At 36.4% G+C, this 13,439-nt stretch overlaps 2 protein-coding genes across 5 annotated transcripts; both read left to right on the top strand.

Moving 5' to 3' along the window:
• The first annotated feature begins 234 nt into the window (after window positions 1–234).
• Window positions 235–2,398, top strand: LOC111295295 (protein SLOW GREEN 1, chloroplastic-like). Its single transcript, XM_022888724.2, has 2 exons — window positions 235–1,415; window positions 2,078–2,398. Exon 1 carries the CDS (start codon window positions 326–328, stop codon window positions 1,358–1,360), a length of 1,035 nt encoding a protein of 344 aa, XP_022744459.2. The 5' UTR covers window positions 235–325; the 3' UTR covers window positions 1,361–1,415; window positions 2,078–2,398.
• Window positions 2,399–7,992: 5,594 nt separating this feature from the next.
• LOC111295275 (uncharacterized) lies at window positions 7,993–13,439 on the top strand. 4 transcript variants are annotated; one of them, XM_022888705.2, is made up of 5 exons: window positions 7,993–8,461; window positions 9,314–9,402; window positions 9,555–11,546; window positions 12,196–12,376; window positions 12,688–13,439. In XM_022888705.2, the coding sequence occupies exons 1-5, from the start codon at window positions 8,362–8,364 to the stop codon at window positions 13,299–13,301; spliced, it is 2,976 nt and encodes a 991-aa protein (XP_022744440.2). In that variant the 5' UTR covers window positions 7,993–8,361; the 3' UTR covers window positions 13,302–13,439. The 4 variants fall into 4 exon arrangements, with proteins under 4 accessions (XP_022744440.2, XP_022744443.2, XP_022744441.2 ...); XM_022888708.2 differs by having other exon boundaries at window positions 9,300–9,402; XM_022888706.2 differs by having other exon boundaries at window positions 9,280–9,402.

Genomic DNA, 13,439 nt, shown 5'->3' with positions numbered 1-13,439 from the left:
ATATAAAAATTTTACGTTAACATATTTGTTAATTTTTCGTATATAAAATAATCATCCTTAATATAAAAGATAAATTAGTTTCCTACTTTGAGGAATGGTGACGGAATTTGCTGGATTGGGCTCATTGATGCCTCGAACTAACTTGGACAAAGCATCATTGGGCCTGAAACTTCAAATCCAACTATCAAAAACGCTGTCGTTTCCTTTCGAAACGAGAAAAAGAAACGCACACTCTGGAGTCCTCGTTGCTCGAAGGGTTTGAGCGCTCCGTTATCATCTTCATCTACCAGGGTTTTAGAGAAAAAACCTCTGTTTTTCTCTAGACATGGAGTCTTTTGCTAAAGTACACTGCTGTCACCAACCTCTCTACCTCTCTTTCAATCACCACCATCCATCGCTCCCTAAACCCATCTCCTCTCACTCGTTCAGGGCTTCACCCTCATCGTCACCGTTCAAATTATCCTCCATCAGAGCTTCATCTTCCTCGTCATCCTCCTCGGCTCCGCTCTATCAAACCCCCAAACCTTCCCTTCTCCAAACGCTACCCCCTCTCCTCAAAACCACTTGCATTACCATAACAACCGCCGCCGCCCTCCTCTTCATGCGCTTCCACCAGAAACCCGCACTCGCCGTCCCAACGGCAACGCCCATAGTCGAGCCTACCTCAACGGACACGAATATGTCCTTAGAAGATCAAGAAAAAACCATCGAAGAACACTTGACTCAGTACCCAAATGACGTCGAAGCTCTACGGTCTCTCATGGAGGTGCGAATCAAATCAAAGAAACTCCAACAAGCTATCGAAGTTATTGACCGTTTGATCGAGCACGAACCCGAAGACACCGAATGGCCAATGTTAAAAGCCCAAATTCATAGCTACAGTGGCGATATCGAGTTAGCCAAGAACGAGTTCGAAGAAATATTAGCTAAAGACCCGGTTCGAGTCGAGGCTTTTCACGGCCTTGTAATGGCTTATTCGGAGTCGGGTCAAAAACTGATGGAATTGGAAAAAAGAATTGAAGGGGCAATGGAGAAATGCAAGAAAGAAAAGAAAAGTAAAGGCTTTAGGGACTTTAAGTTATTAATTGCACAAATTCGAATGATTGAAGGGAACCATTCGGAAGCCTTGAAGGTTTATGAGGGTTTGGTTAAGGAAGAGCCAAGGGATTTTAGGCCATATATGTGTATGGGCATTATTTACTCTCTATTGAAGAAGAAAAATGAGGCCGAGAAACACTTTGAAAAGTTTAGGAAACTTGTTCCTAGGAATCACCCTTATAGGGAGTATTTGGTTGATAATATGTTGGCCACTAAGCATTTTGCTGAAAAGGCTGCGAGGAAAGGCGCGGGGAAGAGTTGAGAGACACATGGTTTGTTTATTATCAGAGGTGCACAATGATGGTTTTTACAAAGAGGTCTCTTTTTTATTTTTCAACTTTAGCTTGTTTTTCTTTTTTAATCGTCTTTCAGTTTTTGTGCAACATTTTGGATATTAGTTTATAATTATGCATTAGCATATTGATATGAGGCATAGCCGATGATATACTTAGTTTAATCATTCTGTCTGCATTTTGTGTACGATCTTAGGAAGCTTGATATATGTTTTATTTCATGCATTATGGTCATATTGTGCCTTATGTTTTATTGATTGTTGTGTTGCATGAATTTTGGGTTTAGTATAAACATTGCTAAGTTGATCTTATCTAATATCAAGCTGAATTCCAAGCCCTGTTATCCTTTATGGTTGCTATATGTATATAAATGTTTCTTCATCAATGGTGATTGCCATGAAAAATGGCAGTTTATAATTACAATTAGTAGTTAGAAATCAGAAAATCAGCTTTCATTTTGATCCTTCGCTATGGATCCATGAATTTCTGGCTGGTTTTATTTTGTTGTATGCTTTGTTAAAGTGATGACTTTCAAGTACTTTCTAATTTGTTGGCAATTGATTCTGAGTGTGTAGAAATTACCTTGCTCTTTGCATTTTAAATTCAGTATGATGGAATGATGATACCATTGCATTTTGTTATGTCAATGTTGGATTTTTCAATAGCATTCTCTGTTCATTATGTAGGGCCATAATAAGTGGCTGATGAGTCATTTGGTGAGTGGCTTCTGGTCTCCTGCTTCAGTGTGGACTTGTGTTCTTGAATGCAGTGATGAAACTGTGGTTCATAAACTATCCTACCGGTCTTTCCTCAATTTCACTTTGCACTGTCACTCGACGGAACTGCCTTGTTATCCCACATAACCTATCTATTAAACCTAGGAAATGCTATAAAATGCTTTGCATATAAGTGTAATTCATAAAAGTAATTGTTGCTCATTGAATATATTAGATGGACATTGATATCTTGACATTGAGTTTTTTTAATGGAAGGCAGGCGTTTTAGTATGTGTATACATAATGGTAGTCAATAATTGGTTGAGTAAGATAGGAATGATTACTGTGGTATAGATTGCTTTGTAGTAGCTATGCATGCTGGTGTTACAGTATAGTTGCTTTATCCTGAGGCTGCTGTGATAGGTGGGAGTTTGCTAGAAGTGTTAGTTTAGATAAGAGGAATTATTGTTAATCTGTTGTTTCTGTTACAAATGGGCTTTCTAGTTGCCAAGTATCTTGCTAGTCTATAGATTGAAAGGGTCATTTCCATCTAGAATATGTGGTTATGTGGTTGACCCCCATGTAAGTTAACAGATTTGTTTGATTTCTGTGTTTTGGTATGTTGTCAGTTGCTAGTAGGCAACTTAGCAAGAAACCACATGGTGACTTATTCTGTTTGGACTTGTTCAAGTCAAGTACATTTTGAACTGTACAGTTTTAATCTAAGCTGTTGGGTAAATATCTTACCGTTCAAGGGAAATGTTTGGGTTGCTCAACTGGTTTCAGTCTAGCTTGATTGTTACTATATTCCTGCTGAGCGTGTGTAAGATTAACCGTGGTGATTCTGTATATGTTAATGTATCTGCTATTACAATGCTGTGCATGTTAATGTACATAGAATTCATACTTTGATTCACCCACCCTGTTTGATTAAAAATTCCTCTTGTTTGTTCCGAGCGACAAATATATATTTTTGCATCAGTCTGCTTTGAATTGTTTGGTTTGAGGTTATTTTTTGAGTTAGGTGTCGTGGTGCGTGAAGTGTGAACAGAGTGAGTGTTAAGAGTTGAATAAGGTATTATATACGCTGCTTTATATGGCAGCATTTGCTTTCTTTTGAGACAAAGGTCTGTGACATGACAGACTTATCTGATCATACAACAAATTTCTGATACTGACGGTGAGCAGCACAAGTAATTCCGTGTTTGCTTGGATATTTTGTACTGTTATTTACCCTAGCTTTAACTTTGAATTAAAAAAATTGAGTACTAAAGTTACTCCAGTAGCCTAGACGCTTGCTCTGCATTTTGTATGGAAAGGGAAATGATTTTTGGGCTTAGTTTAATGTTTAAAGGCTATTCTTTGAATGCATTGCTTGAACCTGAGTAATCCAATGTACAATAATGTTATTTATGCTCCAAACTCTTAGTTTAACAATTCACTTGATTCTGACTCAAATCCTGTTACCAAAAGATGAACAAAATTCAAGAGTCAAAGGCACAGAACGATCCTCATTCTCAAACTGCAGGGCGATCTTGTCTTGAAGGATGAATTTCATTTACGAGTAAGCCTCTGGATTAAAAATCCTCAGAGGCAAATCAAACAATGTACGCCCCCCAGTTGGGGCATCAGTGCATCAGTATCCACTGTGTATGTCGCAGCGGATGTCCGCTTGGAGGATGGCACGGCCGGCAATAGCTGGGTTCCTTTTGTGCACAATTTTCTTTAATCCTTGTCTTGGGGTTCTCGTGCTGATTTGAGATTTGGCTCACACCAGCTCCTGACGGATATTCTGGAAATCCCTGGTTCGGTCCCACAATTGCTCTTTTTGCCTATGCGACTTGGCAACTTATTTTTTTAGTCTTCGGGGTTTCTCTATTGCAAAGCCATCTTCAATTTTAACACTGCGATCTCCATCTGTCAGCCTTAAAGGTTCACGGGTTCTGAGAAACCATTTTATTGAGATCGTACCTGCTTTTCTTTAATTAACTTTCTTATGATCTTGACTTCCTTTAATGTCAATCCGGTTAATTTTCCACTTTCTTTTTGATTTCTCTTAAAATGCAGTGCTGAATCTATCTATATAAACAAGTCAATGCTTTAAGACGAATAAACATATTTGAAAGTGATAAAGCAACTTAATAAGATTGATAAGTCAGTAATCTAATGCCACACCACCTCAAAAAAATGATAAGACAACATATTTTCTACAGGATTTGCTTGTATTTGACTCTGTGGATCTCTGTCTTTAATCGGAAGCTTGCCATTCGTAGCGTAAACCTTGACAGATCTGTCTATTTCGGCCTTTTCTTTTTGGAGTTGGGTGAGTCACCCAATCTCCAAAAAAAAAATGTCTTAGAAAAGGTTTATACCTGTTCAGGCATTACTTGTTTCGTCATTTAGGTAGGTAACAAGGCTCGACGGTTTCTCTTGATTCGCTCCTGATCTCACACAACCAAAGGTCGGGGTTCTTAATCCAGTTTGATAGGCCAATGAGTCTCCGGCATTTGTCTTCTTAATTAAGCTAATTTGTCTGTCAAAAGATAACAGACACTTATAGCCATTCAAAAGCCATAATTCTTGTTGATTTCGCCCCCAATGCACTTTTAGTCAAAGTCATTCGCTTCACCTTTATCTTTTCCATTTCCTTTTTCTTCTAACAAGCAAGATAAGAACCCAATAAAGGTTATTTATCAGAAAGAGCTAAACAATACCATAAACATTCACATACGTACAGGCCATGGGCGGCTGATAATGCTGGTGCATGTGTACGGCAGAAAGACCGTTTCCATGATTGTCCAGGAGTCTATCAGCTAAACAATTCACCCTGGCAGAAAAATCAGAAGCACATTTGCCTTGCAAATGCCAAACTTGTTGATGTAAAGAAACGATTCTCCTTACTCGCATTGATTACAGGACAATAAGAAAGAAAAAGAAATCAGACAAGAAAATGTGTTAGAAAGGGTAATCAGACACGAGTATTCATGAATCTGTTGTTATGGGTGGTGGGGGCTCTTAAAACTTCTTTCTTTTCACATGCTCCTACAAATCAACCTTTGGATCCCTTATGAAGGAAAAAAAAGAAGTGTCTAAAAGGAAAGAAAAATCAGAGAGAATACTCTCCATCATTGTGATGGAATGGAAGAGCGGAACTTATAACTTTAATCAACTTTATCGTGTCGACTGGAGACAAACAATCATTTTTCCTGTTATGGTGCTCTTTTGCTTTGGCTTTTTCACTGAAATAAAGGGTTTCCGAGCTAATCATGCCTTGATGAAATATACAGGAATGGTTGGTGAAACAGATCATATTTGATTTCACGCTTAGGACAAAACATGAAACGAGTTAACAAAAACAGCTTTGGAGAGTTTGGTTTTTTGCTTCTTGGCTCAAAATTTTGCATTTCCGAGTTTGTTTCAATGCATAAAAACTTATATGATCTTGAGATACGAAGGGAGAGTTTCCTTTGTTTATTTTCTATTTGTAGTTCTGTTTTCATCAGACTGAAATTACTAATTTAGCATAAACTCGTATAGGCTTGGCCTACCCGTACAGACAAATTAAGACAATCCTGGATTTTTACTCAGTGGGGTCAAATTATTGAATGATATTTTCAATTTTTTTGTTCATCCTATCAAGTAAAGTTTAAATCTGCAGCTGCATACAAATCGAATCATGTAAGAAATAGGTAGACTTACTGCAAGTTGGGAGAAAATGTTTTGAGATAATACAAATATCAGACAGAGTAAATTCCAGAAAGAATTGACTATACAAAAATAGTGCATCCCTGTTTGAAATCTGTTCTCCAATTATGATTTGATGAGATTGCTTCATTTACAAACTTCAAATTAATCATACTTCGAAGCTGATTGATTTGTTTTTGACATGCGCTAAAAGGTTTATTCTGATCCAAAACTCATGGGGAATCAGTTAGCCGCTAGCTGATTAGCATTATGCACTTACACCATGTCGAATCCAATACTTCGAACAACGATTCACCAAATCTTCGGTAGATTTCCTCGAATGTTTTAGTTGTCCACTTGCCCTTACATTTCTTGTCGCTTCTTGATTATATAACTGCAGATAATATATATATAAATAAATAAATATATATATATATTCGGCATCAAAATGACATCGCAATGAGTCCATGTTACTATGTGAATTTTTGAGTTTTGACTGTGAATTTAGCGATCAGCAGTTCGAAGGTGTCGACCACACCCCAAAAATGTCTCTGTTTAAGGGTTTTAAAAAGGTCTTGAAATCTGGTTCTTTTACCTGATCCCTTCCTGTCTCTAGGGCAATCCTGCTATTAAAGACACAAATCCCATTGACACTGTTTTTTTTCTCATCCCCAAAAGAAAATCAAGGCTTGAGTCAACTTCACAAAACAAAACAAAATAAAACCCAAAGATTTCACCTAGCTATAGGCTGAGCTAGCTAGTAGCAGGTCCGGTCCCCCTTGATTTAGCATTGGGTAGTTTTCAAATTTGAAGATTCCCTCAACTTTGTTTGGTCTGAGTCGCTGTCCTTGTTGTCCAAAATGACTGCATTCTTCACAACGGTTCAGCTGTCAAGTCCTAAAGCTGGATTAACACTACTTCTAACTAACAGCTATATATAAAAACAACACATGTGACAATTTCCCCTCATTGGGATATTAATTTTTAAAAAGTTTTTGAATTAGGCATTAATTTCTATCACACTGTCAAAGTGAACTTAAATTTGAAAAACAAGTTAATTTTTTTATTATATAAATTAATATTAATGTAAAATTAAGCTACATTTAAATGAGATAAATTAACATAATTAAGCCTTGGGAGAAAAATTTTGAGATGATCATGATCATTGTCTTATGCAAAAAGCAAAGCAAGAGTATAAAATAAAAATGTTCATTTTTCATGCTTTAAGGATATTTGGCTTCCAAGAAATGGTATACACAATCTGTTTTCTTGTTTTCCAATCAATTTATACATTAATATGATTGCCTAATTTCAAGTTTACCTGTAAATAAGTGCATCCAAATCCCAGCAACCTGCCAAGCTTATTTTATTTCTAAAAAGTCATTGGTTGAAATAGAAAAATATAGCATGTATCCCATTCATGACTTTGAGCTAAACTTTTTTGTCTTACAATTCTTGATTCAGCTAAAGTTTATCTCCATTATTATGAAATTAAAAACCATAATTACATTAGTTGGTTGCAAATACAAATTTTTTATTATCCCTATTAAACATTATTAAATCTTTTGATGATACGATAAAAATCACTCTCATCATATCATGATTATGTTTTATGATTAAATTTCATCACTTATTAAAAAGATTTTTATGATAAAAAAAGTAAACATAAAATAATATTAACTAAAATAACAAAAAAGTTTATGAGATTTTATTACTTTATGTAAAAAAATTCTTATATTTTAATTACACAAATAAATTTCTTAATTTTTAATTTATACGTAAATAAACTCATAAATTTTAATTTATATATAAATAACTTATTTTTCAATTTTTATCTAAATAGATCTTTAATATAAATTAATTTTTATTTTAAATAATAACTTGTTTTGCTATATTTATTTAAATATAATAAAACTATAAAAATTTATTAAAAAAAAAAACAAATCAGAAAAATTTTCTAATATTTTAACCATCTTAAAAATACAATGGTTCATTGCCAAATAAAAAGATTAAAAGATTAAAAAAAAAAAGGTTTCTTTTTTGTCCAAATCAAATCCAATAAGGAGGCAAAACGTGACAACACAAGAAACTGACGCGTGTAAAATTTGGTTGGGGTTCGGACAGCCCTTCCCTTGAGACCACCCTCTCCACTCGCCCGCGCAGAGTGCCCCTCTTAACGCCTCTCCCCCTCTCACTCTCTTACTATTTTTGAATGTTCAAAAACAATTCTTTGTTTCTCTCTCTTCACTCACTCTCTACCCTGTCTTCGACGGTTCTAACGGACCCCTCCCCCTACTCTCTTTATTGCGCTCGCCGTTGTCACGCTCTCCGTTTTAACTATCCCAGCTAACAAAGTTCTCTTTCCTTTAAATAAAATTGCTCAAATTTTTAATTTTCTTTTCTTTTCAAGACATGGATTTTCCGTTTTTGTTCCTTTTTTCTTTGTTTTACTGATGAGTATTTTGGATCCTTTTTCTCTCTTCCTAGCTTGCTTTATTCCGCATTATCTGTCTTTTTTTCGTTAAGGAAAAGGAGCGTTTGTTTTTGTTTTCTTTGTTAAATGAGTGAAAATGGAGACAGTTCGGCAAGGGAGGCCTAAGATTTCGAGCTTATCTGCTGATCAGAGCTTAACCGATTTACTTCCTTCAACTGCCCCTGCTTCCTTAAGAGGTCCGATTTTCTTCTTTTTCTTTTCTTTTTTTACGTATTGAGATTTTCGCTTGTTTTGGTTGTTGAGGAATCCAAGGCAAAAAGAAGAATTTTTTTTTGAACTTATGTTTCTTTTTAGGATGTAAAGATTCCATATTTGTTTTTCTATTTTGAAAATGACTCACGAAATTGAGTGAGTTTAGACCGTTGAATTTAGCTTGCAAAATAATAATAATAATAATGATTTTAAGCTTTTCTTATTTTCCCCTTTAAAGTTAATTTTGTTTTCCTACATTTTCTTAGTTACCAAACGCAGCATTCTCCCTCGGTTTTCTGTGTAAAATCTTCCTCCCTTTTAATCTCTTAACTTATTCTGCTCACACGTATTCTTGAAAATTTATCTTAATTTTTATCATTTCTCTTTAAAGCATGCATTTTTTTTTCTTTTTAATTTTTGGCTATCCCCTGCTTCTAGCTGTTGCTTATGCTTTCATTAAAGTTAGTTTTTTACTTTAAACACCTTTCTCACTTTTCTATTATGCTATCAACATGATAATTGCTTGTTTTTCTAGGGTTATGATGAGCCATGATTGCTTCGCTTAGCTGCCGAGTTGCTTTTTTTTTTTTTAATTTGATTTTCTTATTTCTCTGAATATTTGCTTTATTTTTCTGCTTATTACTTGTCTAAAAATTTTTCCAAATTTGAATTTAGTTCTGGGTTTTCATGCTGGGGTTGATTTTTTAATCATATGGTTTTTGGCTCATGTTGATTTCATGAGTTCATAAGCGTAGTTTCTAAGATAATTCTAAGTCTGCCCCTTTCTGTACTCCTTGAACAGCTATCCTAATGCTCTTATAGGGATTCATTTCCAGGAAACAGGCAGCTTCAAAAACAGAGTAAATTTTCAAAATTGGCATCTGATTCTAGTTCCTGCAGTAGTGGTACTACAGACGAAGATCAGGTGCTCTGTTTTTTCTTGTTTCCATTTATTGTACCATATTATAAGATTTGTCCTTCTATGCATTATGCTATTTTAGTTTTAGTTTCTCCGTAGGTTCTATTTTAATACAAAATGAGTTGATAGTTATAATCAAATGTTTCTGGTTGTGGCAGTTAAAGTTTGAGTTTGGTTGGAGATCGTCAAAACAATCAACTGGGACCCCAATGAAGAAGTTGTTAGCACAAGAGATTTTGAAAGAAAATGAATCTAGAAGACGAGCACCAAGTGTGATAGCAAGATTGATGGGCCTTGATGGGATGCCACCTCACCAGCCTGGCCACAAGCAGCAAAAGAGAACTGAGATTAGTAAAGAGAAAGGTCAAAAGGGTGGTACATTCTATAGCCGGCGATCTTCTACGAAAAGCTCAAAAGAGGAGCAGGAATTTAAAGATGTTTTTGAAGTTTTAGATGCATCAAAAGTGGAGAGCGCTGGTTACTTATCCGAAAGGACCGCAAACTCAAAGCTTTCTGATGCTGAGGTGGCCTTTATTCAGCAGAAGTTTATGGAGGCTAAACGTCTTTCAACAGATGAAAAGCTTCAAGATTCAGAGGAATTCAATGATACCCTTGAGGTGTTAGACTCCAACACGGATCTTCTGCTGAAATTCCTTCAGCAACCAGATTCATTATTCACAAAGCATTTGCATGATCTGCAAGGTGCGCCACCCCAGTCCCGTTGTAGTCGAATATCAGCTATGAAGTCATCACATGCTCTGAACAATGAAAATGGTCGCTTAGGCCGAAGAACAGGGAGAGAAACACAATTGAAGCGCCACTGTAAATCTCCTCAGGCTTATCAAGAAGATCATTTGAGTCACTCTTATGGAAGATATGCTACTCACAATCCCCCCAAGTCACCTATGGTTCAATTAGAAGAGAAAAATGGGCCAGCTATTGTACCCACAAGAATTGTTATCTTGAAACCAAATCTTGGGAAGTTACAAAACTCTACCAGAACTGCTTCATCACCTTGTTCTTCTCATCAATTTCCTTCTGATTGCGCAGGACACTCTGAAATTTTGGGTATCCAAAATACGGAGGCAGAAATATGGGGCAAGAATAAGGTTAACCAATATATTGGGTTTTCAAAGCATAATTCAAGAGAGTCTAGGGAAATGGCAAGGGAGATTACTAGGCAAATGAAAAATAGCTTTAGCAATAGTTCGATGAAAATTTCAACCCCCAGGTTTAGAGGATATGCAGGGGATGAGAGTTCATGTGATATATCTGGATCTGAATCTGCAAACGATTCAGATGCAACAACAGTGTCTTTCAGGGATAACATTGGCTGGAATAAGCAACATAGGAGGTTATCATCCCGTTCTAGTGAATCATCAGTTAGTAGGGAGGCCAAGAAGAGACTATCTGAGAGGTGGAAATTAACACTTGGGTTGCGAGAGGTGCACATAGTTTGTAGGGGCAGCACACTGGGTGAAATGCTTGCCATCTCAGATAGGGAAGTGACCCCAGCAAATTCTAGTGGCCTGGTTGGTGTGGAAGGATGCAGTGAGATTTCTAATCATGTTGGGCCAGCAGTCTGGAATGAACCTTTAGGTATTAGCAGTAGGGATGGTTGGAAAGATGGATGTCTTGGTAATCTTTCAAGATCAAGATCTCTTCCTGCTTCTTCTACTGACTTTGGAAGTCCAAGAATAAGCACACGTCATGAAAGTCTTCGCAGAGACAAGTATGTGATCCCAAAAGAGGGTTTCAAGTGGGACAGAAAAAAGGCAGTAAAAGGCAATTTTAATCAGCGGGAAGCTCCATTTCCTAGCAACCAAAGATCATGTGTTAAGAAATCTCAATTTCTGGGTATTAGTTCTAGTGGTAATAAGGAAAATAGCGATGCTTCACCAGAGTTTGATATCACCCCATATCAAGTAAAGCAAAATTTAGAAGGGGATAATCAATCTGAATACAATCTTATGGTCTCAGGGCCATCTGCTAGTACTGCCATGGATTCAAGTTCGGTTCTTAAAAATGCATCTGATATCAATGATCAGAATATGATTGTGCTTTCTGAACCATCTCACATGGAACTATCAGCTCCTGCTTCATTTAATGCTCATGTTTCTACTGGTGACCTGGATAATTTGGACTCCCAGGTATTTTTTTGTTTGAATGGTGGTGTAGCTTGTAAATCTCCTAATATGTGTGTCTATTCTCTGATCTTGCTCATGGTGTTGCATATTGGTTATTGTTAGTGATATTTGACAAACCTAATACCTTGGGCTGTTCGCCAGCCTTGGTCTTTCAAATAAAATTTTGTATATGGATTTTCTGGTGCATAGCTTTACAAGGGTGGACTTGCACGTTGCTAAGTTATCTTCTGTTTGTTTCCCTTGCCAGTTTTATCTGATCATAATCTTAATTTTGTTTCTCCAACGAGGGATCTATTTTCCTTTTACTTTCAATTTTGTACTCCATCATTCTCTACCATGATCTCCAATTATGCAACAAGCCTGCTCTTAAATAGTAACTATTTTTTTTCTATCAGTAGCTTTTGCTTTCTAATATGCACATCACAGATGCCCAACTCAAGTCTGTATTTCTTAAAGTTTGCTTTTACCAATAAATTTATCATCTTTTTCTATCAACTTATTTGTTCTTGATTGCTCCATCCCATAGTAGTGTTGTGAACTTGCTTGAAACGGTTAACTCAAAGTCATTACATAATATTAGAGCATAAGGATTGTTAATGAGAAATTTCTCTATTCAGTTTAACAAACGCATCTCTCTTGTAATATTCTCCAGGAACCATCGGAGGGACCATCTAAACAAACCACATTGCAATGCCCTGTATCTGAACTAGAATCACGAGCGAGCTCTAAGGAGGCAGAGCAACCCAGTCCTGTTTCTGTTATAGAAGCTCCTTTTACAGATGATTTATCATCTGGTTCTGAATGCTTTGAGAGTATTAGCGCTGATCTCCATGGTAATTTAGTGGCTGTTTTAGTTTCATCACTTTTGTATTTAGCTTCCATTTGGATTAGAAAAGCTACTGCTTTTTTATTTTTCAAATTCTCGATCAGATTCTAGTATTAAGGTTCCTAAAGCCATGGAAACATAAGCTATCCCTAATATCTGAGCGAATAGATTGTCATTATTTTTTAAATCAAAATTATAATACAGGACTCTTGTAAGTTCATCCAATTGGTATGCAGCATGAAACATGCCTTTTTTTACTTTCATTATGTGTGATTCTATCTATTCCGTTTAATTTTTTAGTTCTATTTATGCTTTTAGGGCTTCGGATGCAACTTCAACTATTAAAACAAGAATCTGAGGCATATGAAGAGGGAACTATGCTTCTTTCAAGTGATGATGAGGGTGATGAAGTATCTGTTGGGTTTGCCGAGGACAAAGGGATACCAAAGACTGAAGAGAATTGGGAGTCTGTGTACATTGTTGATGTCTTGGTTGATTCTGGAATTGATGGAGCCGACTTGGATACATTCTTAGCAGCATGCCATTCTCCAGAATGTCCAGTGAATCCGTTAGTATTTGAAGAACTTGAGAAAAAGTATTGTAATCTAAATTCTTGGTCAAGGGCTGAAAGGAGGTTGATGTTCGATAGAATTAACTCAAAGCTACTGGAGATCTATCAGCAATACATGGACCAACACCCATGGGTGAAGTCTGCAAGAAAACTTACTCCACAATGGAGCATGAGAGAACTTGAAGATAGCCTGCGCAAGTTTCTAGTAAGCCAAAACAAGAAACTGCAAATGGATGCAGGACAGATGGTGCTCGCAGGGGAATGTCAATGGTTAGACTTGAGGGAGGATATTGATGTAATAGGTAGGGAAATCGAGAGATTGTTGGTAGATGAACTAGCAGCTGAGATAGTGTCAGGGTAGTAAGATGGTTTTGGTTTAGAAAGTTCACATATGCATAATGATGGAATGATGGAATGATCATTTCATGGCTGTATAAGTAAGTTCTAAATCTTTACACCAGCAAGAATTATCGAAAAGCAGAGATTATCATGCTGTTTG

Source organism: Durio zibethinus, chromosome 14 (assembly GCF_047325235.1).
Source record: "Durio zibethinus cultivar Kanyao isolate XHJ-2024 chromosome 14, ASM4732523v1, whole genome shotgun sequence".
Classification (NCBI taxonomy): domain Eukaryota; kingdom Viridiplantae; phylum Streptophyta; class Magnoliopsida; order Malvales; family Malvaceae; genus Durio; species Durio zibethinus.
Note: the sequence above shows the minus strand (reverse complement) of the source record. Positions and strands in the feature narration are given on the sequence as shown.